Raw genomic sequence first — 27,997 nt, forward strand, 5'->3', positions numbered from 1 at the left:
TCCCAGCCCACACATGGTAAGGGGACCGAACAACTGATCTGAAGGAGATTACATGGGTCTCTTTGCTGGCAATGGGGCAGGACTTTGTTGTTTTGCCTATGCTTAGATCTAGGTTGAAGTCCTGGGTGGCAATCCCAGGGTGAGGAGGAGCACTAGCACACCTGATCTCGTGGGTGCAGTGGAACAGGGATTCTTGTTACAGTTCCAGGGCAGAAGAGTGCTTGTGGTCACTCATAAAATACAGCACAAGCCAGGAAAGTAGTAAACATACCTCTCCTAAGATTACACCACCTTGGAAGAACTGAAAACTTACAGGTCCCTAGAAGTATCTCTGAAAACAGCTGCACAAAACTCCTGAAGCTTGATACAGTGAGCCTCCATGGTAGAAGCAGAGTCCCTCTCTGTAGCCATAATGGCTTTTGTTTTCTTTGAATGGCTCAGCTTGCCTCATTGAGCCTCTGGACACTGTGGCTTGCTCTTCCGGGGCAGGAGGCCCGGGGAGCATGCCGGGAGGCAGACGGCTTCCTGTGTGGGGAGTCATGGGGCTGACTGAGGGGAGGTGTTAGCTCCAGAACCTGGTCTACCCTAGGGGGAGGAGCCAACTCAGGAACCAATCGGCCCTGGTCATTTGGGCGGAGCTTAATGATGTCAGAGACCCTATAAGAGGGGAGAGGACAGCTCGGAGAGTTCTCTCTCTCTCTCTTTCCTTTTCCGGTTGGAGCCAGAGGCAGTTACGACCGTTACATCGTCAGTTTCAGTTGCAGCTTCAGTTTCAGAAACAGACACAGCTGAGGCAGGAGCTGCCAGCAGCAGAGCTGATCTACGGGAGGAAGCTGAACAAAGACTTCAGTCCAGTGGGTAATCTTATTACCATCAAGGGGGAAACATGATTTTGCTTTACGCAATCATGTTTCTCTGTAGCCTCCTGGTTACTCTTTCAAGGCGTACTTATTGGGCCTGGAAGATTATGACCAACATATCAAAATGGGGCTTCTGGTTCATGGGTTGGTTACTGTGGAGCCTAAATAAATGTTTTGATTCTTCTGCCTTCTACTTTGAGAGTTTCTTCTATCCGGCGATTCCGAACCTTTCAGACATGTTTATGATCCTCTTTGAGATTATAAACTCTGTCCTCCTGATACATTTGGCGTCACGAACAGGATCGCTAGGTATAAGATCTCTATTTAGAAGCAGAACAATTCCAGAGGAAGAGATAAATATCCCAGGATGGGAGGATCCATTTTATTCCTCCCTAGCAAAAGAATTGGCTAAAAAAGCTGGACCCTGTGAAAACTGGGAACCAAGGCTACGGAGAGGAGATCCTAGGGATTTGGAAAAGTGTTTACGAGAAGTTGGGATTCAGTCAGGGGCATCACTATCTAGGCAAAGCTGGATAGTGTTATCAGCCTACCGTCTAGTATACGAAAGATTGAGATTAAGTGAAAGACATGGGGGCACTCCTACCCCACAGGGAGAAGAGGAATCTCAGATAGCAGGAGACCAAACTGACTCAAATAAGAACTTTTCTATTAATGTGGCTAAGAGCAACAGGAGACCAAAAAAGCCCAGAGTGCATTTCAACCCAGCCCAGAAAGAGCCGGCTGAGGCACAAAACACTACTGGGGTTCAGGATGTGCCTCACACAGAGAATAGGAGATGGTTAAATGATCAGACAAGGGCTCGACCCATACAAAGGAGGAAGACAGAAACCCGAGGTGAAGATTCAGTTACAAGGGAAATTCAGGAAGATTTCTCACCGCAAGAGGTCACAGATATTTTGAGTAGATTCAGCCAAAGAATAGGAGAACCATTGATATCTTGGATGGTAAGACTCAGTGATCAAGGGGCCGGTGGAATATCAGTAGATGGGACAGACTGCATGAGATTCATAGGTATCAGCCATGATCCTCTAGTTCAACAAGCTTTTAGGGAACATCATCAGCAAGGAGATGGTGATAGCGGGACTACTCTGTTGGCATTAGCCGCTGTGGGATGCAATAAGAGATATGCTACTGATTCTATGTGGCCCACTGAGCACAGACCCTGGTATTCACTTAGAGATTGTATCATGAGACTAAAGGAGGAGGTAATGAAGACTGCCATTATGACAGGAACTGCAGACAAATATTACAATGATTCAATGGGACTGTCTCATAGGAATTTAATAATTAGGACAGCTCCCCCTGCTTATAAACAACTAATTTTGAATTTATTGCTTGGAGAAGTAGGGAGCCGTCTTACAACAGTGATAAATAAGATTTTACAGTTATATGACTTAGGTGACTGGGGAAGGGATACATCTCCTCAAGAGAGAAGGGTGAATAACCAGCAAACTTGGCGCCAAAGGAGAGTAACAAGGAAAGAAATGTTTACTGCTTTATTGAGAGCAGGGGTAGGTTTTGAAATGATAGATGGAATTCCAACCAATGAATTATACAGAATGTATAGAGGACTTGATAACACGAGAAATAGGGAAATAAGAACTGCTCCTGCAAGCCCACAAGCCACTCAGAGTGAAGGTGACCTTGTGTGATTAACGGATGAAAACTTGTACATCTGGAGAAAGGCTGGGAGGACAATCTTAGTCTATATCTAGGGTGGGATCCTCTTGGCTTCCTCATTATGTTCCTTTTGAAAAGAAACATTTCCCACCTGAGTTTGGCTCTGATGTTGGATCTTTGCATAACTGAAATCTCAACCAAACTTGAGATGATTTTATTTGAAGAATTGTGGTCCATACTTGTCTATTCTTTTTGTCCTTTGTTTTGGCTAACCTTGTTGCTAGTTTTGTTTCCTTCAGGCTTAAGCACCCTGCACTTTCCGGTGACTGCCTAAGCATGTAGCATTCTTGGAATTCCTGCCAGCTCGTTAAAGAAATGACCTCTGGAATGGGACTTTTTGGGGGCAGGGCCATCTCTACATCCAATTTCAGCATGAAGAAGCTATGGAAAATGAGACCTTCACCCCTCACCCCAAGATTTTGAGCCCCAATCGTTCAAGGGGGGTGGAAATGATGATAGTGTTCTGTTTACTTATTTTGTGTTATCCTTGCTGTGTTGTTTTATTGTTATGATATTATTGATCCTATGTAATGGATACAAGGATTTAGGGGTGGACATTTGAATTATTAATAATTATTTTGGGGATGATTGATTGAAGAGATTATCTTGCTGGGACCTAGGGGTGGATCGCATTTGAATCGTTAAACCAATGTTTAGGAATGTCACCAAATGATATGTTTTGCTTTATAATGAATGATATGTTTTAGTTTCCTTTGTAATTGAATCACAATGTATGTTCTAGGATACATGGCTGATTAGATTATGTATCCTATAACAAGGGGTGGAATGTAGCCATAATGGCTTTTGTTTTCTTTGAATGGCTCAGCTTGCCTCATTGAGCCTCTGGACACTGTGGCTTGCTCTTCCGGGGCAGGAGGCCCGGGGAGCATGCCGGGAGGCAGACGGCTTCCTGTGTGGGGAGTCATGGGGCTGACTGAGGGGAGGTGTTAGCTCCAGAACCTGGTCTACCCTAGGGGGAGGAGCCAACTCAGGAACCAATCGGCCCTGGTCATTTGGGCGGAGCTTAATGATGTCAGAGACCCTATAAGAGGGGAGAGGACAGCTCGGAGAGTTCTCTCTCTCTCTCTTTCCTTTTCCGGTTGGAGCCAGAGGCAGTTACGACCGTTACATCGTCAGTTTCAGTTGCAGCTTCAGTTTCAGAAACAGACACAGCTGAGGCAGGAGCTGCCAGCAGCAGAGCTGATCTACGGGAGGAAGCTGAACAAAGACTTCAGTCCAGTGGGTAATCTTATTACCATCAAGGGGGAAACATGATTTTGCTTTACGCAATCATGTTTCTCTGTAGCCTCCTGGTTACTCTTTCAAGGCGTACTTATTGGGCCTGGAAGATTATGACCAACATATCAAAATGGGGCTTCTGGTTCATGGGTTGGTTACTGTGGAGCCTAAATAAATGTTTTGATTCTTCTGCCTTCTACTTTGAGAGTTTCTTCTATCCGGCGATTCCGAACCTTTCAGACATGTTTATGATCCTCTTTGAGATTATAAACTCTGTCCTCCTGATACACTCTCTAACAAAGAGGTAAAAGTCAAGAAATAGACTGGAAAAATGGTCAAACAACAGAAAAAAATCCAGACCATAGAAAGTTACTATGGTGACAAGGAAGATTGGAACACACTCAGCAGAAGATGATAAAATCAAAGCTTCAACATCCAAAGCCTCCAAGAAAAATATGAATTGGTCTTAGACCATGGAAGAGCTCAAAAAGGATTCTGAAAATCAAGTAAGAGAGGTAGAAAAAAAAAATTGGGAAGAGAAATGAGAGTGATGCAAGAAAATCATGAGTCAACAGCTTGGTAAAGGAAAAACAAAAAATACTGAAGAAAACAACACCTTAAAAACAGAATAGGCCAAGTGGTAAAAGAGGTACAAAAAGCCAGTGAGAATAATGCCTTGAAAAGCAAAATTTGCTAAATCAAAAAAGAAGCACAAAAATTCACTGAAGGAAAAGCTCCTTAAAAAGTGGAATTGGCCAAATGGAAAAGGAGGAGCTGAAAAAAAATAATTCCTTAAAAATTAGAATGGAGCAAATGGCAGCTAATGACTTTATAAGAAATCAAGAAACAATAAAACAAAACCAAAAGAATGAAAAAATAGAAGACAACGTGAAATGTCTCACTGGAAAAACAACTGACCTGGAAAACAGATCTAGAAGATATAATTTTAAAATAATCTTTTAAGAAATTATCAAGGAAAACTGTCCTCATAGTCTAGAACCAGAGGGTAAAATAGAAATTGAAAGAATTCACTGATTACTTCCTGAAAGAGATCCCAAAACAGAAACTCCCAGGAATATTTTAGCCAAATTCCAGAACTGCCAGGTCAAGCAGAGAATGCCGCAAGTGGCCAGAAAGAAACAATTCAAGTACCATGAAGCCATAGTCAGGATAACACAAGATTTAGCAGCTTCTACGGTGAAGGATGAGAGGGCTTGACTTGGAATATGATATTCCACAGGGCAAAGAAGTTAGGATTATAACCAAGAAATCACTTACTCAGCAGAATTGAGTATAATCCTTCAAATCCAAGACTCAAGAGAAGCATAAAAAGGTAAACAGAGAAGGGAAATCATAAGGGACTTAATAAGGTTACACTGTTTACATTCCTACATGGGAAGATGATACTTGTAATTCATAAAACTTTCTCATTATTAGGGTAGTTAGAAGTATATATAGACAGAGGGCACAGGTGTGAGTTGTATATGAAGGGATGATATCTTAAAAAATGAAATTAAGGAGTGAGAAAGAGAAATGCACTGTGAGAAAGGGAAAGGGAGGGGTAGAATAGGGTAAATTATCTCATAGAAGAAGCAAGAAAAAGATTTTACAGTGGAGGGGAAGAAGGAGGAGGTATGGGGGAGTGAGTGAACCTTACTTTCAACAGAACTGGCAAAAAGTGGGAATAACATGCACACTCAATTGGGCATAGAAATCTATCTTACTGTACAGGAAAGTAGGAGGGGAAGGGGATAAGAGAAGGGGGGAGGAGGTGATAGAAGGGAGGGCAGATTGGGGAAGGCAGAAGTCAAAAGCAAAATACTTCTGAGGATAGACAAGGTGAAAGGAGAGAGACAACAGAATAAATGGGGGGAATACAAAGGAGGGAAATACATTTAACAATCATAACTGTGAAAAAAATTTGAAGCGAGTTTCTCTGGTAAAGGCCTCATTCCTCAAATATATAGAGAACTGAGTCAAATTTATAAAAACAGGACAAATGATCAAGAGATACATGAACAGTTTTTAGATGAAGCAATCAGAGCAATCTACAGTCATATAGGAAGGTGCTCTAAATTGCTATTGATTAGAGGACTGCAAATTAAACAAATTAAACAAATTAAACAAATACTACCTGGCTAATATGATTGGCTAATAGGATAGCAAAGGAGAACGACAAATGTTGGAGGGGATGTGGGAAAAATGAGACATTAATGCACTGCTGGTGGAGTTGTGAGCTGATTCAACCATTCTTTAGAACAATTTGGAGCTATGCCCAAAGGGCTGTAAAACTATGACTTTGACCTAGCAGTGCCATCACTAGATCGTATTCAAAAAGAAATAAAAAAAAAAGGGGAAAAGGACCTATATGTACAGAAATATTTATAGCAGCTCCCTTCTGGTGGCAGAGAGTCAGAAACTGGGGGGATGCCCACCAATTTGGGAGGGGCTGAATAAATCGTGCCATGTGATTGTGATGGAATGCTATTGTGCTATAAGAAATGATGAGCAGGATGCTCTCAGAAAAACCTGGACTTACATGGGCTGATACAAAGTGAAATGTACTATGTACAAAGTAACAGCAATATTGTAAGACGATCAGCTGTGAATGACTTAGCCATTCTCAGCAATACAAAGATCCAAGACAACTCTGCAGGACTTGAGATGAAAAATACTATCCATCCCCAGACAGAGAACTGATGGTGTCTGAATACAGACTGAGGAACACTTTTTTCAACTTTATTTTTCTTGAGGTTTGGTTTTTGTTTCTTTTTTATTTTTTGGTCTGCTTTCTTTTACAACATGACTGATATGGAAATATGTTTTGCAAGACTACACATGTATAACCTATAATGAATTGCTTGCCTTCTCAATGAGAGGGATGGGGAGAGAGGAGGCGAGAACTCGGAACTCAAAATTTTAAAAATGAATGTCATCGGGGCAGCTAGATGGCGCAGTGAGTAGAGCACCGGCCCTGGAGTCAGGAGGACCTGAGTTCAAATCCGGCCTCAGACACTTGACATATGTACTAGCTGTGTGACCTTGGGCAAGTCACTTAACCCCGATTGCCCTGCCAAAAAGCAAAAAAAAAAAAAAAAAAAAAAAAAGAATGTCATAAAGTATTTGGGTAACTGGTGAAATATCACTAGGGAAAAATAAAATACTAAGAATTTCAAAAAATGAGAAAAAAGAGGGAAGAGAGAAGGAAGGGACCAGGTCAGAACCTTGGGAGACACAACCTGGATAAAGATCTATGAAAGGAGACTCAGAAGGAATGATCAGAGAGGTTGGAGAAAAACTAGGAGAGAGCGGTGTTACAAAAACCTAGAGAGAAGATAGACAAGGAAAAGAAGGTGATTGACAGCGTCAAAAGATGCAGGAAAGGTCAAGAAGAATAATGGTTGAGAAAAAGTCATTCAATTTGGCAATTAAGAGATCACTGGCAACTCCAATCCATAACCTTTGTCCCAGTCATTCCACTACTAGGCATATATTCCAAGGAGGTCATTGATAAGAACAAAGTCCCCATATATACCAAAATACTTGTGGCATTACTTTTTGTAGTACCGAAGAACTGGAAACAAAGAAGATGCCCATTGACTGGGGACAAAACTGTGCTACATGGAATACAGATGGAATATAACTGTACTCTAAGAAATGATGACTATGGATAAAGAGAAGCAAGGAAATGTGGAAAGACTTACATGAACCAATACAGAGCTAAGAGCACCATATACACAATGACTACAACAATTTAAAAGGAACTAACAATAACCAAAACGCAAATGAAAGGGACTTATGGCATCACAAAGAACAACCACAGCCCCAAGGAAGAGCTGTGACGAGGCACTTCTCTCCAACTCCTTTGCAAATGTGAGAAAATCCCTGGATGTGGAACATCGAAAATATTTTCAGGCTTTTTTGATGTGCTGATCAATTTTGCAGATTTTCTCCCTCTCCTCAGAAACAATTGTGTTACACAGAATGGTTTTCTGGAATAAGGGGGGAAAAATTTAGGTGATGTAGAAAGAGAACATCAATAAAAAACTGGTGCTTGGTATCTGATGGAGGGAACAGAGTATTACAAGGGCTAAGTGAGAAGTGTCTGAACTACTAAAGAGGTATCTCTGTGAGTGAAGGGAAGAACTGGCTGCATGAGTTGGAATGGGGGAGAGGAAGAAGGAAAGGGAGCTATTCCTAAAGCTCAGTTCTGAGACTATCTCTCCCTTGCTCAAGAAGCTCTGATGGCTTCTGATCGCCTCTAGGAAATACAAATTCCTGTTTGACATATTTAAAGCCTTTTGAAATATGGCACTCAGCCCCCCTCCGACCACCCTCCCACACCGGCTTTACACATTGCTTCTTTTTATTTACTCAATGTTTTGCACATACAACATTCCATCTCCCATCTCCCACCACACCTTTATACCCAATGCCCCCATGACTGAAAGGCACTCCCTCCTCACCTTAAATTTAAAGACTCTCTCACTTTGGTCAAAGGTAAGCACAATTATCAATTCCAGCACAAGGCCTTTCCTGGTCTCATCGGTTGCTAATGCCTCCCCCAGCCTGCCTTCCTCCCTCAGAAATCACTCTGGATATATTCTGAATTTACTTTCATGGTTCACTCTGTTTTCTCTCAACAGCATGCAGACTCTCTGAGGACAAGGGCTGTTTCATTCTTGCTTCCGGTACCTAATGCCTTCTGCCCAGCAGACAGTAGAAGCTTTAGAGATGCCTGCTGAATGCAAGAGACAATTTCACTTCAGGGGCTTCCGGTTGTGTGCCTCTGGGTGGCCATCAGTCTCATCATCTCTAACATGAAGGGGTTGGACCAGATCATCTGTGAGGTCCCTTCTGGCTCTATATCTACGTATATGCATATAATGAAGGATCAACTATTTTTTCTAATGGTATTTTTAAAAATGCTGGAATTAGATGAATGTTTATTGGCTGTTAAATGTTTTAAGTTTTCCATTAGCTCCATTTTAGCGGCAGCTGTTCCTAAGCAAAAAATTTAACGTAAACAAAGTATCTCTTAGCATCATCTGCAATGAAACTGCCAGTCACTGCTTACGCATCTCTTTGAAGAATGGCTTCTCTTTTCACCCTACAGTGGGATTATTTCTCAATACTCACACTGCCTGTTCCTCCAGCTCCCCACCAATACGCTGTGACATATTCTTCAGCACCCCAATGCTGCCAGAGACCAGCTCCAACTGCTCGTCCTGCTGCTCCACAATCAACTAGGGCCAAAGAAACAATTCAACCCATTACAACCTATCTTACCTGGTCCCGAGCCCAGTCCTCTAGCAGCTGCTATCTGCTCTGCCAACTGGATGAAGCTAAGAAGCAAAGAGCAGAGATCGGGGCCCAAATCCCTCTCCCCCAGAAATGTATGACTTGAAAAGTTAGCCTGTCAAGCTACCGGTATCACCTGCTTACCCCTATGTGAGTACAAAACAGCAGAGCCTCAGTGAAAGAGACCTTCATCAGTGGGCTGAAGCAAGTTATGAGGAGCTGTAAAGTTTAAGTATTACCCAGAAGGACAGTGTGAGGGATCACTGAAGCATGGGGGCTTTGGGGAAGAAGTCAGAAGAATGTTCCTAATCAACGCTAGAATGAGGGGGAATATTGCAGAGTAAATGCAAGATTCTAGCAGCTGCGTGTGGTCACAAGTGCAAACAAAGCGTTTCCCCTATTTTTCAGGGACAAACTCTTGGTGCCACCACGCCTACAAGTTGCAATGACATCCCTGGCTGTTGGTCTAATTGGTTTTTCCATTTTATAACCACAATCTTTTCCATACTTGTCTTTTATTAGTTTGATGACTATCAATAGTAAATCAAGTATCTAAAGTGGTTAAGCCAACTCATTAATAGCAACTAATAAAGCCCTATTGCTTATGTGTGCATGAAACACATATCAGGAAGTAATCTTTCAAATGTAAGTGTAATCCAAACTTGACTTTTCTAAGTATGCAACTGCACTGAAGAAAGCAAGAAAATGGATATGGTGAGCCCAACTCCTTTTATTCCTTGTCTCTTCTTTCTCTTCCCACCCCCTTAAAAGGTCTATCATTAGAATACACAATGGTACCAATGGATAGCTTTTCAATAAAAGAAACAAGAACTCAATTTTTCTAAGAGTGCCTTTGTCTAAATGAACAAACAGCCAAGTAGCTGAGTGGGGGTTATGAAGGAGGTTTTCTTTTTAAATGCACAGCCTTGTCTCTTATTTCTGGATGTCTGGCCTGCTTTTCAAAAGAGCTATAAGCAATCCCAGTCCTCTTGAAACTGAGTAGCACACTAAAAGAGGCCTTACACCCTTTAACTACAATTATACAGTGCCATCAACCACAGGCCTAGTCAGAGGCTCATGTGCCACTAAGATGGCAAACATGGTGGCTATTAGAGGAAGCTAAGTGGGATTTTGTCATCCTTCATTCTTCCCTTTTCTCAATTAATCTAGAGGCTCTTTCGCTGCATACCTGTTGCTGGGCCTGCTGTTCCTCAATGAAGTGGGCATTAGCACGTTGTAGCTCTCGATCAAGGCGGCCATACTTATCTGGTCCAGTACTCCAACTCTGACCACCACTTTCTCCTAGCAGTGCCTAGGCAAACAAGGTCAAGAGGAATCAAAACAGAACAGAAAAACTGTACATCTCCAAGCTGTTAAAACGTCATGGTGCTCTTGAAACCATCTTGAATGAAATACTTTCAGCTCTCTTCTGCAACAGGCTTGCTGCCAATATAAGAAGTGGTTTTTTTACTTGTTTTAGTCAGCATAGTTCTACCTCCTTTCCCTTCTCTCCAAACCACTCCCCCAAGCCCCACTGAGAACATAAGACAAACAAAACCCTTTGGAAACATGCAGAATCATTCAAATCAAATCTGTACAATGGCCATGTCCAAAAAATATTTGTCTCATTCTGCATTCTGAATCCTTCACTTCTCTATCAGGAGGTGGGCAGCCTGTTTGTTTCATCATCAGTCTTCTGAAATACCGGTTGGTTATTCCACTAGGAGTTTATTTGCATACCATAACTTGTTCATCCATTCTCCAATTTATGTGCACTCTCAGATTCCTATACTTCATGCCCCCCAAAAGTTATAAATATTTTTGTATCTCCTCAGTTTGTTTTGCTTAGAGCTAATCCTTTCCTAATTACTCTAATTCTCCCTCCCCACTTCTTCCTCTTTCCTGCCTATTTGCCTAAGTGAAATTAATCTTTTGAACACTTCATGTGAGAGTGAGGTTCAAGTGTCAGCCACTCCCCTCAATCTTCTCCCTGTTTGTGTAGATAATTTACTAATGCAACCCCTAACTATATAATTTTCTCTATTCTTCTTTCCTTTCTTCCCTCTCCCCTAGTATTCCTCTTCTCCTCTGTTTCCATTCTTTTCTTAAGATCAGGAAGCCATAACAGAAGCACTCCCAGGCTAATTCCTTCTATGAATCCTAATGGGGTTACATGTATCATTTCCCCATATCTGAATGTAAGTTGTTTATCCTTGTTTAGTCCTCTATCATTGCTCATTAGTATTTTCTTTTTTAATGCTTCTCTTCATTGTTGTGTTTGAATTTTAAAATTTTTCTGAAGCTCTGGTCTTTTAATCAGGAATACTTGGAAGTCTTCTATTTCATTAAAGAGCCATCCCCCCCCCTTTTAATATTATGCTCAGTTTTGCTGGTGAAGTTATTCTTGGCTGTAAGTCCATATTCTTTGTCTTACAGAATACTGTATTCCGAGTTTGTTGCTTTATCGTGCTAGTTGCAAAATCCCATGTGATTCTTATTGTGGCTCCTTGGTTCTTGAATTCTTTCCTTCTGGCTGCCTGTAGACTTTATTTTTTCTTTGACCTGGGAGCTCTGGATTCTGGCTGTGATGTTCCTGGCAGTTTTCATTTGGGGGTTTCTTGTAGGAGGTGACTGGTGGATTCTTTCTATTTCCATTTTATCTTCTGGTTCCAAGAGATCTGGGAATTTTTCTTCTAAGATTTCTTGAAATAAGATGACCTGGAGTCTTTGTTGCTGTTCAGTTGTTTTTTAGGCCTGACTCTTCATGACCCTGTTTAGTGTTTTCTTGGCAAAGAAATTGGAGTGGTTTGCCAATTCCTTCTCCAGCTCATTTTACAGGTGACAAAACTGAGGCAAACAGGGTTAAACGACTTTCCCAGGGTCACACACTTAGAGTGTTTGAGGCCAGATTGGAACTCAGGAAGAGATTTCCTGACTCCAGCTCCAGCACTCTCTCCCCTGCCCTCTTAGCTGTCTTCATGTAATCTAGTGATTCTTAAATTTTTTTCTCCCTGACCTGTCTTCCAGGTCATTTTTTTTCATATTATTTAATATTTTAGTTTTCAACATTGATTTCCACAAGACTTTGAATTACAAATTTTCTCCCTATTTCTACCCTCCCCCCCACTCCAAAATGGCATATATTCTGGTTGCCCTGTTCCCTAGTCAGACCTCCCTTCTGTCACCCCACTCCGCCCCCCCCCCATCCCTTTTCCCCTTACTTTCTTGTAGGGCAGGATAGATTTCTATGCCTCATTCCCTACATATCTTATTTCCCAGCTGCATGCAAAACCAACTTTTTTTTTTGAGCATCTGCTTAATTCTCTACCCTCCTCCCTTCCCACTCACCCTCCCTAAAAAGGCAAGCAATTCAACATAGGCACACGTATCACAAGTCATTTGTTTTTGCTATTAAAGACACAATATTTTCTCAGCCTTCTGACTCAGTTTTAATATTTCTTGTTGCTTCATGAAATCATAGGCTTCTATTTGGTCCATCTGAATTTTCAGGGAGTTTGTTGCCTAGGAAATGTATAACTCTTGTTACTGTTAATTCTCTTTCCAATTCTTTCTTCCATAGCTCTCTTTCTTTTCAAATTTTTTCCTAAAGCACTTTCATTCCATTTATAAAAACTATCTCTCTTTTAAAACTCTTGCTTCATCTCTTCCCGGAATTCTAGTGTGACTTTGTGTCCAAGATGCATTTTACTCTGAGACACTGCTTGTAGATGTTTTGGATTCATTCTCTTCTTCATTTGTACCTTGACCAATCCTGCTACCAACAAAGGGTCCTTTCTGTGTTTGCCAGTTCTTCTTGACTTTAGACTTGGTATGAAGGCTGGGTTCTGCCACACTTCTGCAGGGACAGCCTGGGCTGGTTTTGCTGTTTTCTTGGGTTATTGAGTGTTATATTAATGCAGGATCTCAGGCATAGGCTTGGACTTACAAAGCATCATACTCCCAAAGAGGTCTGATTGGCAAAGTCTGACTGCTGCTCCCCTGGTCTGAGTTCTGCATGTTCCTGACCTGGGTAAAGCTCTGTTGGTTCAAAGTGAAGAACTGTAGGGTCCCCTTTGGTCTGAATTTCCTGCCCTGGTTATTTCTCTGAAGGTTGGGCTAGATGCTGGAGGTGAGACCCTGCCGAGCTTTAAGTCTGAGCCACAACACTGTTGCTGTTGGCTTCTGGATTAACTTTCTTGGTACAATGCCTGGAGCCTTCCTACCGGGGAAAGCTACTGCTTTGAAAGGTCCCTTTCCTTTTCAACCCAGGACTGGTACTTGTCCCCATAGTGGTACACTGGTCTAGGGCTGGGGTGCCCCAGTATGAGTCCAGGACCTCCTTTTGTGGTGGTATGCAGTCTCTCCCTAAGTGGTAGGATGTTCCTCAGGCCATGTGCTTATGCTTTGATTGTCCTCAGTGTCTGCAAACTTCTTTGTCTTCTTCTGCCAACATGGGCCAGGCAAAAGACTTATTGTGACTTTTTCTAGCTTCTTCCATCAGTATTCAGTCTGGTGTACTTTATAGCTCTGGAGGAGCTGTGGATGGGAGCTAACTCAGCTTCCTTCTACTCTGTCATCTTGGCCCTGCCCCCTTTTTGAATTATTCTTCTGGATCTGGGTATTGTCCACTGTTAAAATGCAAATACCCGTTCAGTTCAGAGGACAACTATCTATTTAGGAATATCTATCAACAGTTTCAACCATGACCAGACTAGTATGGGAAATCACCAGAATGTTTGTTTTCAGTTGTTATCAGAATTTCTTTTTGAGATACCAAAGCATAATCTCATAACACTACCACTAGGCATACCAGAATTAGGCATGGAAGGTATAAAACAAGAGACAAATATAGATATGTATGAATGGCTGAACTTACAGTAAAATTTGATAATTGTGGGTCCCTCCTCTACAGGCAAGTGCTTATATTGGGATCCCTACAGCATAGGAATTCCTTCCCTATCACCGGGAATTGGTTCTATAAAAACTTGACATCAAGTGAAATTATTATGGGATGGGAACACTGATTTCATAGGAGCGATGTTAAAAAACAGCCAATCATCTTCACAATGATGCTGGGACACAAATTTGCCAAATTATAGCCAGATCTGGTTAGTATAAAATTATAATGGCTTGGGGCAATATTATACAAAGTACACCCTATGCAAGGAAAGGTTGGAGAGATGACACTGGGCATTTCTCACCAGACTTAACTTAGATGAAGTATCTCTTAAGGTACCTGGAGGATTCAAGCACCCTGATTACGGGCTAACAGGGCAGCACTGCAGTCATTAGGGCCTGAGCTATGTAGGGACTGGGGCACTGGAACAGCCTAACTTTGACACCTAGTTTCAATATAGTCTTTGATATATAAACAAAGAGTGATTAAGGTCAGCACAATTCAATTGGAGCCTGTTCATTTTGGGTGGACTCTTCCATTTCTTTCTAGAACTATGCGTGCTAGCTCATTTCATAACAGGGAAAAGGAAGATTCAGAAGATAATGACATAGTCACCGAGTCTTCTGATTAGCTGTTTTTCCTGGAAGGATACTGATAAAGGTGTGACTGAATTAATCAATGAAGTTAGGCAGTCGTATAAGCAGGGACTTAACTCCATAATATACCAGTAGTGACCCAAAAAGCTACATTCTCCTTTATTAGACTTAATAAAAAGCATGTCTAGATTTAATCATTGGAAAAACCCTTTGATCTGAAGCTAAGGCACACTACTAGGTCTCTTCTCAAACTTCTCTGAGAATTCACCAGCTCAGGACTCTAAAGAAGGGCTGAATCACAAAGGACTGCTAGAACAGGCCCAGATCAGTTGTGTCCCCAAGGGGTAGCAATCTTGGACACCACAGGAGTCAGTTTGGTTTGAAGGATTTGATTTTCTGCAACAAGTACCTCATTTAGCCTGCATGAATGCTGAAATTTTCAAAGAGCATTTTGGAACCAAGTCCATATTTGTCGATTAGCAGAGAGAATTAGTAAGACGTAAGTTGGAAAAGTAGAATGTCCAGGTCAAATGGCCAGTCAGAAGGCCAGAATTCACGGAAGCTAATGACTAAGAGAGCTTTGGTCTCACTGGATTAAAGTTCAGAGAAAGCTAAAGATACAGGGGGAACTAGGCAACAGTCCAAGAGCACCAAGTTCCAGGTTCCTGGTCAGAAGGAAGGACCACAACCTAAGAGGGCTCTGAGCATGGAGGGCTATTGGGTAGTCTAAAGCTTAGATGCTGCTTCACTGATGGACAGGAAACTCATTAAAAAAAACAAAACAAAACAACAAAAGTTGGACCTAACTGTAACTCTGCCCATTTCTTTTCAAATAATTCCTTTTACTGGGATTTAAGGAACTTTTAAGATTAAAAAGTCTAACAGGAAGAGGTTGAAGGTTTATAAAACTTTGTAGTCAGCTTCCCTCTGGGTGGAGGGGTGGGGGGCAGAGACAGGGATTGTAGAGAAGATGGCTGGGCTCCTGGTGGGTGGGTGGATTTGTGTTCTCAGATGACTGGGGTCTTCTGGGATTCATTTTGTTTTTTTTCATGACATCACTTGGCTGAGGTATTTAATCATTTTTAGTAATTAACTCTTCAGTGTAAATTAATTTGTCAGATTCCATGAATGTGACAGCTCAGGACAAGTTTTTAGAGGAAAGAGAATGAAAAAAATAGATCCATGGCAAGGCTGTCCTGAAAGCAGTACCAAAGGCAGGGAACAGCTCTTGTGATAGCCACCTGAGGAGCGAGGATACAAAACAGTAAAAGAGAGAGAGGAGGTAGGAAAAAGCACATTCACAAAAGGGCAAGGACTGAAGGTACTTCCCAATATTTTCAGAAACAACCTTGGCCCTACACTTTTCTCTCAAAGGTGACAGAAAATGAGGGCCAGATGCCTCAACAAACTGTCAATGAATGCTAAGATTTACACCCCATTCATTTAACTTTTGTTTTCGAGGGATGGTTTATCTTTTTAAATTAATTTTTTTCCAAATTCATTTTAGTGATCAACTATTTAACAGTAGTTGATTTTCTCTCCTCTCCACCCCAACATTGGAAAAAAGGAAAAGAAAAACAAAACGCTTGTAACAAATATACATCATCAGGTAAAATACAGTTCTGCACCGGTCATGTCTTAAAAACATGGAGTGGCAGTTTACCTTTTTAAAAATATGTAATGTCATTTTTTTTCAATTCCCTGAAGCAAGACTACAGAGCTACAAGTGAAGGGTGGCTCAAAGATGAGCTAAAGAAAATGCAACCTTGTATAATGGTGAAGATTCAGATTTTTCCTTATTGCTCTAAAAGCTAAAGGTGACTCTTTCAATGAATACCAAGACCTTGTAAAAAAAAAAAAAAGCGAATTAAGGCAAAACTTAAATGAAGCGTAACTATGAGGATCAGATGTTGTAATTCAACTTCCTCTAAAATGAGACTGAAATGAAAAACAAAATGAAAGAGGAACTCCAAAAATAGCCTGGTTATGGCTATTCAGTGGCTTCAAGAGTTGCTCCAAAGCTTAAGGGAAAAATTGGGGCAGGTTAAGGTAGAGATGAAGAATAATAACTATCTTGAAAAATAGATTTTTGGACTGCAAAACAAATGAATTAAATAAAAAATCTAAATGGTTGTTCTGAAAAGGTTAATGACCTCCTCTCACTAAAGTACAATATTAGCTTTTTCAAAAATAAAAGGAACCTCAAGTTCCTATAGTACCTATGAGTTACAATTTTGTAAGGATTTAATACCTAACTCTGTTACATAAATTGGGCTAATGAGCCAATTTGACTCAAATAAACCTTTTGAGAATCAAGAAGCTGCTATAAGGACTATTTTACTTTGAAATAATCTTTTATGACAAATTTAAGGTAAGTCATTTAAATCAAATGATATCTTGTCACTAATATTTGTAGTTCCTGGCCCTAGGCAAAATAAAGTATTACATAAAATTTACAGAAACAAACATAGTATAATAAATGGAATAGCAATAACATAATATAACTCTGTCCAAAAAAATTAACTCCAAAGTACATCTGTCACATACTGAAAGCATATGAAAGGGTACCATATTCTTGTCGGAGCTAGAAAAAGGTTCTATCTTCTACATACCAAAATACTCACTTTAGTTTAACTATTCATTTGTATTAATATTTTTTGCTTTTTCATCTCCTTCATTTAAGAATTTATCACCCTACCCCACCCACCACATACCACCCATCCTACCTAGCAAGTGGGGTGGAAAGTGTGCGCATACATGCGTTACATGTTACAACAAAAAAATGGAGGTGTGTTTGTGGTTTTGTTACAACAAAAAGTGTGTGTGTGTGTGTGTGTGTGTGTGTGTGTGTGTGTGGAGAGGCGGGGATTTGCAGGTAGGAAGCAGTTCAGCAAACTAACATGTTGCCTCAATCTGACAGTATATGCAACCATTCACACCTTCAGTCCCCCATTTTCCAAGGAGGGGATGAGAAATGCCTATTTTTAATAAGGTGCTCAATGGGGAAGACCATTTAATTTAACACAAGTATATGAAAACTTCACAAAAGTTTTAATAGCAAAATATAAAGGAGAAGTCTGATTATAAAGCTTTCAGTGAATTCTAGAAGTTACTGCTGAATTAGTTTACATATATGCATCTACTCTTAGAAAACGTTAAAAGCTGCATTAAGTCAGCAGGTTCTGACTTAGAATACCTAAAATTCACCTACCTTGGGCTACTTTTGGATACAACGTATCATCCTTTTCTTACCTGTCTATTTTTTCTTTCAGCTAATGCCTGAACTGATGAACTTGACATCTGATCCTTCATTTCCTGTAGAGTGAAAAGGATATAAAAAGGGGAGAAAAAAGGAAAAATTTATTAGCTCAAACTGAAAATTATGGTCTGATATTTAGGTCATTCACAATTTTTTTCACCAATAGAAGAGGCCTACCACCTGCTTTCAAAACAAAAAAGATGAATATACTCTAGCTTTTAATCTACGGCTTCATAAATACACGGAGAAAGCAATTCCTTAAAAAAAGAGGGAACTTGGTTAACAAGTTTTAAAAAATGATCACATCTTGCCATATGGACAACCTTCACAAATAAAATACATGCTAAAACCATGTTAAGTATGACATTTGCCACTAAGAATATCCAAACCTGTGTGCTGAACTATGGAAGCAGAAGTCACTTTACTATTAAATCAATTTTATGCAGCCTGCCCTTGGAGCCATTCTACAAAGACATAGTATCTCCCCTCTCCAGAGTGGGGTGTGGGGTGATTTTGTATGGAACAAAGTTAATACACCTTTCAACCACAGGCAAAGTCTGCCTACCTAAAACATTAAAATGTTTTTCTTTGTACATATTTGTTCCCCTTCTCAGAATTCTTCAATGGGTCCCTATTGCCTTTAGGTTAAAGGAAATCCTTAGTTAGGGATTCAAAATCTTCTCAATATGTCTCCCACCATACCTTTCTAGTCTTGTTGAATATTATTCTTTTTCATGCCCCAATTCAGTCAAATTAGCTTAGTGGCTGCACTCCATACATGCCATTCCACCTTCAGTCTACATGCTTTCACACAAATGGTCCCCCATGTCTAGAATGCACTGCCTTCTTACCTTTGCCTCACAAGTCCCTAGCTTCCTTTAAAGCTCAGCTACCAAGTCTTTGTTTCACCTAAATATGAAGGTTGGAATTAAAGACAATGTCACTACATATTCTAAAACCAACATGCCTTTTTTGAATCTATGCGAAAAATGTCAGCTTTGCTCTACAATCATTTATCTTTTTTTTTGCAAAGTTTACAACGAACAATAAAGAAGTTGTCAACCCCAATAGAAAAAGCGATTTCCTTTGCCCAAAAGGATAACAAATACATTGATAAACGATAGCAGGGTTTACACTATGACTATTAAGATATATAGGTAAGCAACCATTAAAATAAAAATTTTGCATTGCATGATTTGTAATGTCATTAAGGCCCAAATTAAAAAAGTCTTTTTGATAATTACAGTGCAGCATACCTTGACAAAATAGTTCTTGGCTTAACCCAAGGTTTTCCAGCAATAACACTAAATTTCTTTATGAGACAGACAATGTCACAACTGGAAAGGATCCCAGAGATGATCAAGCACAGCCCCCTCTCATTAGACGGTGGGACAAGAAACTCAGAGAGCTTCAATGATTTCCCCAACATCACAGGGCTAGTTATGGCAAAGCTAGGAAAGTCAGACCTAAGCTGTTTGACTCCTAGCCCAGACAGCTTTCTGCTACACACTACACTGCAAAACCTTTCCTTCTCAACTTTAACAAAAGCCATTGACAAATAGGTAAAGGTGATATTTCCTATTATCAACATGCATAGTCTCACATGTCAAATCTTTGAGAAACTGTGGAGTTAAAGAATATGAAAATGAAAAAGTCCTTAGTGACCATCTAAACTAATTCCATCAATTTTATAAATGAGGATACTGGAAGACAGAGGCAAAGTCACTGCCCCAAGTCATATGAGTTGTAAGTAGAGCTAGGACTTTTGTCTCCAAAGCTGCTAACCCCCTTATGAATGAGATCCACAAATCTGAATTGGACAGATGCCTAATAAATGTTAATGATACTTCCATTACAAAAAGAATACAATTTAGTATTAGATTTGATATATGAAATTTAGATCTCAGCTCATACAAGGATGCTAACATTTTGAAATTCTGATTTGAGTAAAAAGACTTTTTCCTTTGAAATATGTGAAGATGAGGTGGGCAAAGAAGTCAGAAAATGAATATTTCTAATTATGATACCAACTTAACTTTAAACAATGAATTTTGCCTATAAATTCTGACTTGTCTATTCAACTACCACATAAAATAGTTAAGGTTAGCTTTGTGTAATCACTGATTTTCTCAGATGTGTACCACTGAAATAGTAACTCCTATATAAAAGTATATCTTGCATTAAAACAATGCAATATAATCAAAATTTATAACAAAAATGGGGATTATCTACTTTATGAAGGATTGTTTTGACTACTGAAAAACAGAATTTTAGAATTGAAAAGTATCTTTAGCCTTTACGTGCCCATTCCCCCTGCTTTACAGATGAAGACACTGAGGCTCCAAGGAGTGATTTAGCTTGCCTGAAGCTGCACTGTAACAGAATAGGGACTAGATATTCTACTTCTTGACTCTTAGTTCAATCTTCTTTCCTTCCACCCATACTACATTTGAAAAAGAATTTGACTCATTTCATTTCAGGAATGCAGGACCAACCTACTGTAGAGCCAATTATACCAGTATTCTGAATATTTAATTTTAGCAATAATCATCGCTATAAGTTGACAGTAAAAGGAGATCCTACTCACCATTTAAATTGCATGGCTCTAACAGTCTTATACTGAAAAAGTCAACTGTCAGCTGCTTGCCCAAAATCACTATGTCACATTTCGAACGCCCTGAAATGATCCTAAATTATTTTCAAGGGAAAGCCTTCGAGAACATATTTAATCACAGGTTTTCCCCTAACAAGGTGTATAAACTAATATGCTTAACCACAAAGTTTTACTTTAAATATGAAAGCATATGGCTAGTAATCACTGGACCATTTTAAAATAATATTTGCTATTAGGTCCTTCAGTTAGTCCATAGTTAAGTATGGACTAAACGGTTCTGTTGGTTCATTGTTTTAGTGTACCTATTGACTACTAGTCTAAAATAACTGTTTCCTAAATGATGACCAGTAGTCAGTTGTTGCTAATGCAAATGTCACTGCCGTGGATTCCTAAAAGTAATTTAGCCAGAGGAAAAAGCTTCCAATAATAAAGAATACCAGTTAGTCTTCAACAATACTAATGTGGTTTTTCACTCAAACCAGAAAACAACTGTGGTTTCCACAATCCACATTTCCATTGTTCTGGAAAGTGGGAGACAAAAAAGAGAAAGGAAAGGGAAAGACTCCTTTAAAGGAAATTTTCCATACCTAGCAGACAGATTGTTAGCTATAGTCTTTTCTCTGGTCCATAAAATAAATCTGACTACACTAAAAAGAGATGCCCTTTTGTCAAAGAAACCTATTTCAAAAGTTGGCACTTGTTAGTAAACTGGTTCAAGAAGAAAGATGATTTCAGATCTAGGACTATTAGCTTTTGTCTGAGAGAAAGGTATTCAACATATTACCTGTTTCCAACACAAAAGAACAAGATCACGTTCCTTACCCTGACAACTTGCCGTGTGCTTGTGATGAAGGCTTTCCTTACACCCAGTTCAGTTGCATCAAGGTTGAATTTTCGAGGATTTGCTTCAACTATGCGTAGGTCAGCAGTCAAGATAAAGTAACTTCACTATCATCAAAACTCCACACAAACTCAACATCTTATTTCTTAACGTAAGTAATTTCTCACATGAATAGTACTATAAACTCAGTGGAATTAAGCTCAAACTTTTTGAAAACAAAATCAATCTATGCCAGTGATTTTCAAACTTTTCATGTCCACAACCCATGTAAAAATTCCTAAACCCCTTAAAAAGAGGCTAAGAGGGGATAGCTTAGAAAAGCTGACTTCATGACTGAAATGGAAAGTGATGGTACAGAATTTGGCTAAAAGTGGTTGGTCTCCAAGACCTCTGTTTGGTAGTCCAAGAGCCTCTAAAATTTAAGAAACACTGAATCTACAATACAAAAAAATTCTGAGAAATACGAGAAGACGTGTGAAGTATTCAGACTGAACAGTAAATAACACATACTGTCTACAACAACGGAAATAAAGTCAACATTGAGAGTCAACAAAATTCTGGTCAAACAAAAATGTCAATGTTGGCACAAGGTCAAAGGACACATCCTTTGTGTGAACAATTTTTAAAACCAACTTTGCAAAGGAATGTACGTTGTAGGAGCATTTGCTGGTAAGTATTTGTTGAACGTCAAGATTCTATAGCCTCCTACTAATGAAATAAGCATCAAAATTACACTGTGGCATCTTTTAACACTATGTACATAATTTGGTTGAATAGCCATCTTATATTAAATAGGTAGAAGATAGAAACCAACGTGGTTTTCAGTTTCTTTCATTTCCTTCTTCAAATATTTATATCCTCTTTACTCCCTCATTCATTCTCTATTACCAAATCTACTTTTCACCTTTGTCTAGATGTCCAGAGCTAATTCATTCCTCCTGTTCTCCATCTTGGCATTGCTTTTGATTGCACTGCCTAGCCTGGCCCCTTTGAACACCTATTACAAGCAATGTTCTCATTGGCATCCCAGCATCCCTTGCCCTCTGAATTTTCATTTTACCCACTTTGCCAATAGTAAATACTGGCTAACTGCTAAGCTTTGCTAGAAAAAGTGAAACAACAATGTGAAGTGGGTTCCATACATTAACTGGATTCACATAGCTAAACCAAATTTTCTCATCATCACTTTCCTTACCCATAAAGTAGGGCTAATGTTTGTACTACTCTATATCACAAAGCTGTAAGGAAAGCGTTATCTAGACAGTATACTCTGCTTAAACTCTATACGGGTATCATAACTGCTTGGCAACTGTTTTATCGGACCTTTGCTTACTCCTAACAACTGTTCAAAATCTTTTCTACATGCAAACCCCTAACCTTACCCCTATTCACCCCCACTTTAAAAAGTAAGCTGGGGGCAGCTAGGTGGCGCAGTGAGTAGAGAACCAGCCCTGGAGTCAGGAGAACCTGAGTTCAAATCCGGCCTCAGACACTTGACACATGTACTAGCTGTGTGACCTTGGGCAAGTCACTTAACCCCAATTGCCCTGCCAAAAAAAAAAGTAAGCTATATTTTAGTGATTTTTGTCCCCTTTTTCTTAGCACATGATTTTGCCTTGTCATTTACTGAGATTAAAACCATCTTATTTTAAGGCACCCTCAATTTCTCTCTTCTCTACCTTTAAAATCTATCATCAAATGTCCCTCCTTCCTGCTAAGGCAAGAACCCATTTACCTCTGTCTTTGGAACTCTGATCCATCAACTATAATTTGTAACTCACATTTGCAATTTCTTACTGTCCCCTGATGGCTTCCCTTGAGGCTACAAATATGCTGGGAGAGGGGGACAGACTAAGAAGAAACCTCAGCTACTCTCCATTTCTATGATTTCCTTTCTTTCTTCTACTTACTCTCTTGAACAGCTTCTACTTTTACCATTCATTCTGTGTTCTACTGAAATTGCTCTCTAAAGGATCACCAACGGCTTCTTAATTCCTAAATTTAATTACCTTTTCTATGTCCTTATAAGTCAGTCAACAAACATTCATTTTGTTGTAGTTGTTCAATCATGTCCTACTCTTTGTGACCCCACGGATCACAGCACACCAGGCCTTTCCATCCTTTACCAACTCAGTCTGTCCAAGTTCAAGTTCACTGTTTCCATGACACTATCTATCCATCTCATTCTCTGTCATCCTCTTCTCCCTTTGTATTCAGTCTTTCCCAACAGAGTCTTTTCCCATGAGTCCTTCAAAAGCACTGACTCTGCAGAGCTCAGCTTACCTTACAATCCAACTCTCAAAGGCATGCCTTGCTACTGGAAAAACTATAGCTTTGATTATTTGTTGGCAAGGTGAGGTCTCTGCTTTTTAGTACGCTGTCCAGATTTCCCATAGCTTTCCTTCCAAGGAGCAAGTGGCTTTTAATTTCATGACTGCAGTCACCACCTGCAGTGATCTTTGAGTCCAAGAATATAAAATCTGACACAGCCTCCATTTCTTCTCCCTCTATTTGCCAAGAGGTAATGGGATCAGTTGCCAAGATCTTAGTTTTTTTGATGTTAAGCTTCAAGCCAGCTTTCACATTCTCTTTCACCCTCATCAAGAGGCTTCTTACTTTCTCTTCACTTTCTGTCATCAGAGTGGTATCATCTTCATATCTGAGATTTTTGATATTTCTCCTGGCAACATTTATTAAGCATTTACTATATGCCAACCCTGTGCTAAGGGCTAAGTATATAGAGAAAAGCAAAAGCATGTCCCCTGCCCTTAAGGAGCCCATATTTAAATGGGGGAGAGATCACATATACAACTATGACCATACAAGATATAAACAGTATGAATAGAAAGTAGTCTCAAAGGAAAGGCTCTAGTAGGTGGTGGGGATCAGGAAAGTCCTCTTTCAGAAGGTAGTATTTGAACTGAGTCTTGAGATGCCTGGGAAGCAAGGAGGTAAAGATAAGGAGTCAAAGTATTTCAGGCAGAGAGAGGACAACCAGTGAAAATGTAAAGTCCAGAGACAGAATATTGAGCAAAAAGGCCGGTGATACTGAGTGGTAGAGTATGAACTGGGAGTAAAGTGTAAGACTGGAAAGGTGGCAAGAGGCCAGGTTGTGAAAGGCTTTGAAAGCACAATAAAAGACTCTAGACTCTATTTGATCATGGAGGCAACAGGAGGACACTGGAGTTTATTGAGTAGAGGCATAATATGCTCATACTGGCACTTCAGGAAGACCCCTCTGGCAGATGAGCAGAAGATGGAGTGGGATGGGAAGGGACTTGAGGCAGGGAGATCACCTGGCAAACTACTGCAAATGGTTCAGGTGTAAGGCAATGAGGGAATGCACAGTGATGGGGGCTGTGTTCATGGAGAGAAAGGGATGCACCCTTCCCCTGCCATGCCACTACTTTTTCATGGCTTGTGTGATGCTTCACTGTATTGATTCTTCTCCTATCTCTCTGAATATGTCTCCTCAGTTTCTTTTCTGGGTCTTTTCTTCCCCTACGCCTAAGTACAGACATCCTCCAAAGTTTTATCCTCAAATGTCTTCTCTCTTTATACTTCATCCTTTTATAATCTCATCTCTTTCTGTGGCTTTAATCATTCTCTCTCTTTAAATGTCTTAGAGCTGATTTTCAAAGCTTTAGTCCTTCCTGTGTTTGCACAACTACAGCTTTTACCTCTCACCTGGTTTTGCTACTAATGCTTCAACATAACCAAAATGAATTCTTCCTCTCCCTCTGCTTTCCCCAAACCAGTTCCTCCTCCTGACTACTCTACTGAAGGTGGTTAATGGCATCACCATTCATTCTCCTAAGGCACCAAGCCTTACTACATACCATCAGTCAGCAAATCCTGCCAATTCTCCCTATGCTAAAGTCTCTTGAATCTGTCTTCTTTCCACTCCAAATAGCAGCAGCCTAGTTCACGTAGTTTCTGCCATCTTTACCCTCTCATTGTACTATTCTGATAGTCTATCTTTCCATCTACAGTTATTCCAGCTTCCAATATAAAAGAATCAGATACATGTTTCTAAAGGGTAGTTCTGTTCACACCATTCTCCTACTCAAAAACCCTCAAAGCTTAATGTGCTAGGACTGCCACTGATACTACTGTTATGAGGAATGGATAGGGAGTATTTATTGTAAAAAATAATTGGTTAAGTACACAGGATTTAAAGTGGACACCATCTGTATTTTTAAATCATTGTACTGCCAAACCATATGCTATGTTATTTTAAAAAGTTAAATGTATTAGTAGTCACTGAGTAATGCTGGATTTCTCTCCCTAGTGGATCTTTTTTCATAGTAATACATGGAAAATGAAAATAAAGGAAAATGAAGAATTCTTTTTGGATTGTTTAACTATGATAAGGGTCTTCATTTACAGTAAATGAATGTGACTACTACTAACTACTTAGCGTAGCTGTCAATCATTTTGGATTGTACTATGACCCAAAAAAACAGTAAATCGCAGGACATGGTAGGAAATCACATTACACAATGAAGGAAATGATTAGAGAAAGATTTGTGTGTTGGCAAACCACTAGTAAAAGATATTAAAGGATATTGATAGTTTCATCCAGATCTTCTAGGTCCCATTCTATGCTGCGCAAGTTATTTCTGAGCTCATTGGTGGTCCAGTCAACTTCTTCTCTTGTTGCTGTGGAAGGATCCTGGAGGAGTTCTGTCCATCTCTGGAATAACCCTTGAGCAGTATTGACTGCCTTCTGTACCTCCCTGCAAAAAAAAAAAAGAAAAAAAAAAGAGAGAGAGAGAGAGAGAGGAGATTAAAGAATGAAATAGATGGGGGCAGCTAGGTGGTGCAGTGAGTAGAGCACTGGCCCTGGAGTCAGGAAGACTGGAGTTCAAATCTGGCCTTAGACGCTTGACACACTTACAAGCCGTGTGACCTTGGGCAAGTCACTTAACCCCAATTGCCCTACCTTCCCCCCTCCAAAAAAAAAAGAAAAAAAAAAGAAAAAAAAAAGAAAAAAGAAAAAGAATGAAATAGACAATGCAAATGTGAAAAAAGGACTATTCTTTCTCTAATAAAATGAGATAAAAATTTTAAATGGCCACCCTCAGCCAACCTCACATCCAAAAGCATTTTTAAGGCCCCACAGAAAGGATTTCTTATTGGCTGACATCAAGTTTGATCCCTTAGTGCTTAAAATAAAAAATTATCATATGCAAATTACCAACTTCAAATTGAAGATGACAGTGTTCTAACTGTATCAAAGCCCCAAATACTACATGGTTCAATAAAATTTATGGCCACACAAAAAGAGATCACCCTAACATTTCAATTTAACTCAAAAAGCATTTATTAAGAGCCTATTATGTGCCAAGCACCATGCTAGGCACTGATGATACAAAGGCAGATGAAATAGCTTCTACTCTTAAGGAACTTATATTCTATTAGAAGGAAACAACATATACATAAAAATTTAAACAGTCAGCTAAGTGGCCCAGACCTGAGTTCAAATCCTGCCTTATACACTTACTTAGCTGTGTGACTATAGGCAAGTTATTCAACCTTTCTCAGCCTCTGTTTCTTCATCTGAAAAATGGGAATACTAAAAGCGTGTAGGGATAATAACAACACTGAACTTACAGAGAAGCATCTTCCAACTCTCAGTGAACAAAGAATCCCTAGCTCTTGTTGTTGTTCTGGAGGGGAAGGCCCCTGCAATTGTGGAAACTGTGAGGAGCTTCCTGCAGGAGGTGGCACTCAAGCTGGGAGCTAGTGATTATATGAGGCAAATGTATGAGTGTGTGTGTGTGTGTGTGTGTCTGTGGGGGTACATCCCAAGAATGGGGGACAGTCTATGCAAAGACACAGAGTTAGGAGAGGAAACATCCTATCAGGGAGCAGCAAGCCTAAGTTTGGCTACAAAATAACAGTGAAGGAGAAGAACATGCAGTAAGTCTGGAAAGGTAGGCTGGAGCCAGAGGATCGAGGTCTTCAAGTGACAGAAGAATCTGTATTTTATCCTAGAAAAAAGAGAAACAACTGCAGCTCCATAAGAGGAGAGTGAGGTGGCCAGAGTCAAAGGCTGATTGGAGAGAGGAGACTAGAGGATGGAAGACTAGGAGAATACTGTAATAATCCAAGTAGTGATGAGCGAAGAGAAGGGGATTGATACAAGAGATGGCATGTGGGTGGAATAAACAAAAATTAACTGAGTCGATGTAAGAAGTAGTGGAAAGAGTTAAGGAAGAATGAATGAAAAAAAAAATGAAGTATTCACAATATGCCAGGATATGTATCGAGGATCCCAGTACTTATAAATAAGAAAGGCAGTCCCTAACCTTGAGGAGATTACATTCTGATGGGGAAAGACAACACATAAAAGGGCATTGGGTGGGGTGGCAATGGGGAAGAGGATAAGCCAGTGAGCAAAATGACTGGGGAGTGACTTGGTTCCAGACAAGATCAATGAATAAATGAGCATTTTACTAAGTGCCTACTATGTGCAAAGCACCATATGCTGGGAATACAAATGAAAAAGCAAAACAATCTCTGCTCTCAAGGAACTCACATTCTGAATGGAGAGACAAGTCAGACAGAAAATTCATGGTTCTTACAGTGCAGCAGCAAAGCAGATAATAATGCATCTTCTTTGATGTCATTTCCAATGACAGAATCTTATCAGTTTCTGACACTGAGCGCTGAGGTCTTTGGTC

At 39.9% G+C, this 27,997-nt stretch overlaps 1 protein-coding gene across 1 annotated transcript in view; it reads right to left on the reverse strand.

Moving 5' to 3' along the window:
- The window catches only part of STX6 (syntaxin 6), a 63,552-nt gene that overhangs the window by 16,870 nt on the left and 18,685 nt on the right, over positions 1–27,997 (reverse strand). Inside the window, exons 2-6 of the mRNA XM_036754412.1 lie at positions 25,878–26,047; positions 21,290–21,384; positions 17,847–17,909; positions 10,291–10,413; positions 8,940–9,046 (exon numbers count right to left, since the gene is read on the reverse strand). Of these exons, the coding sequence (XP_036610307.1) occupies positions 8,940–9,046; positions 10,291–10,413; positions 17,847–17,909; positions 21,290–21,384; positions 25,878–26,047 (558 nt within the window). The remainder of the gene's footprint in view (positions 1–8,939; positions 9,047–10,290; positions 10,414–17,846; positions 17,910–21,289; positions 21,385–25,877; positions 26,048–27,997) is intronic.

Source organism: Trichosurus vulpecula, chromosome 4 (genome assembly GCF_011100635.1).
Source record: "Trichosurus vulpecula isolate mTriVul1 chromosome 4, mTriVul1.pri, whole genome shotgun sequence".
Classification (NCBI taxonomy): Eukaryota; Metazoa; Chordata; class Mammalia; order Diprotodontia; family Phalangeridae; genus Trichosurus; species Trichosurus vulpecula.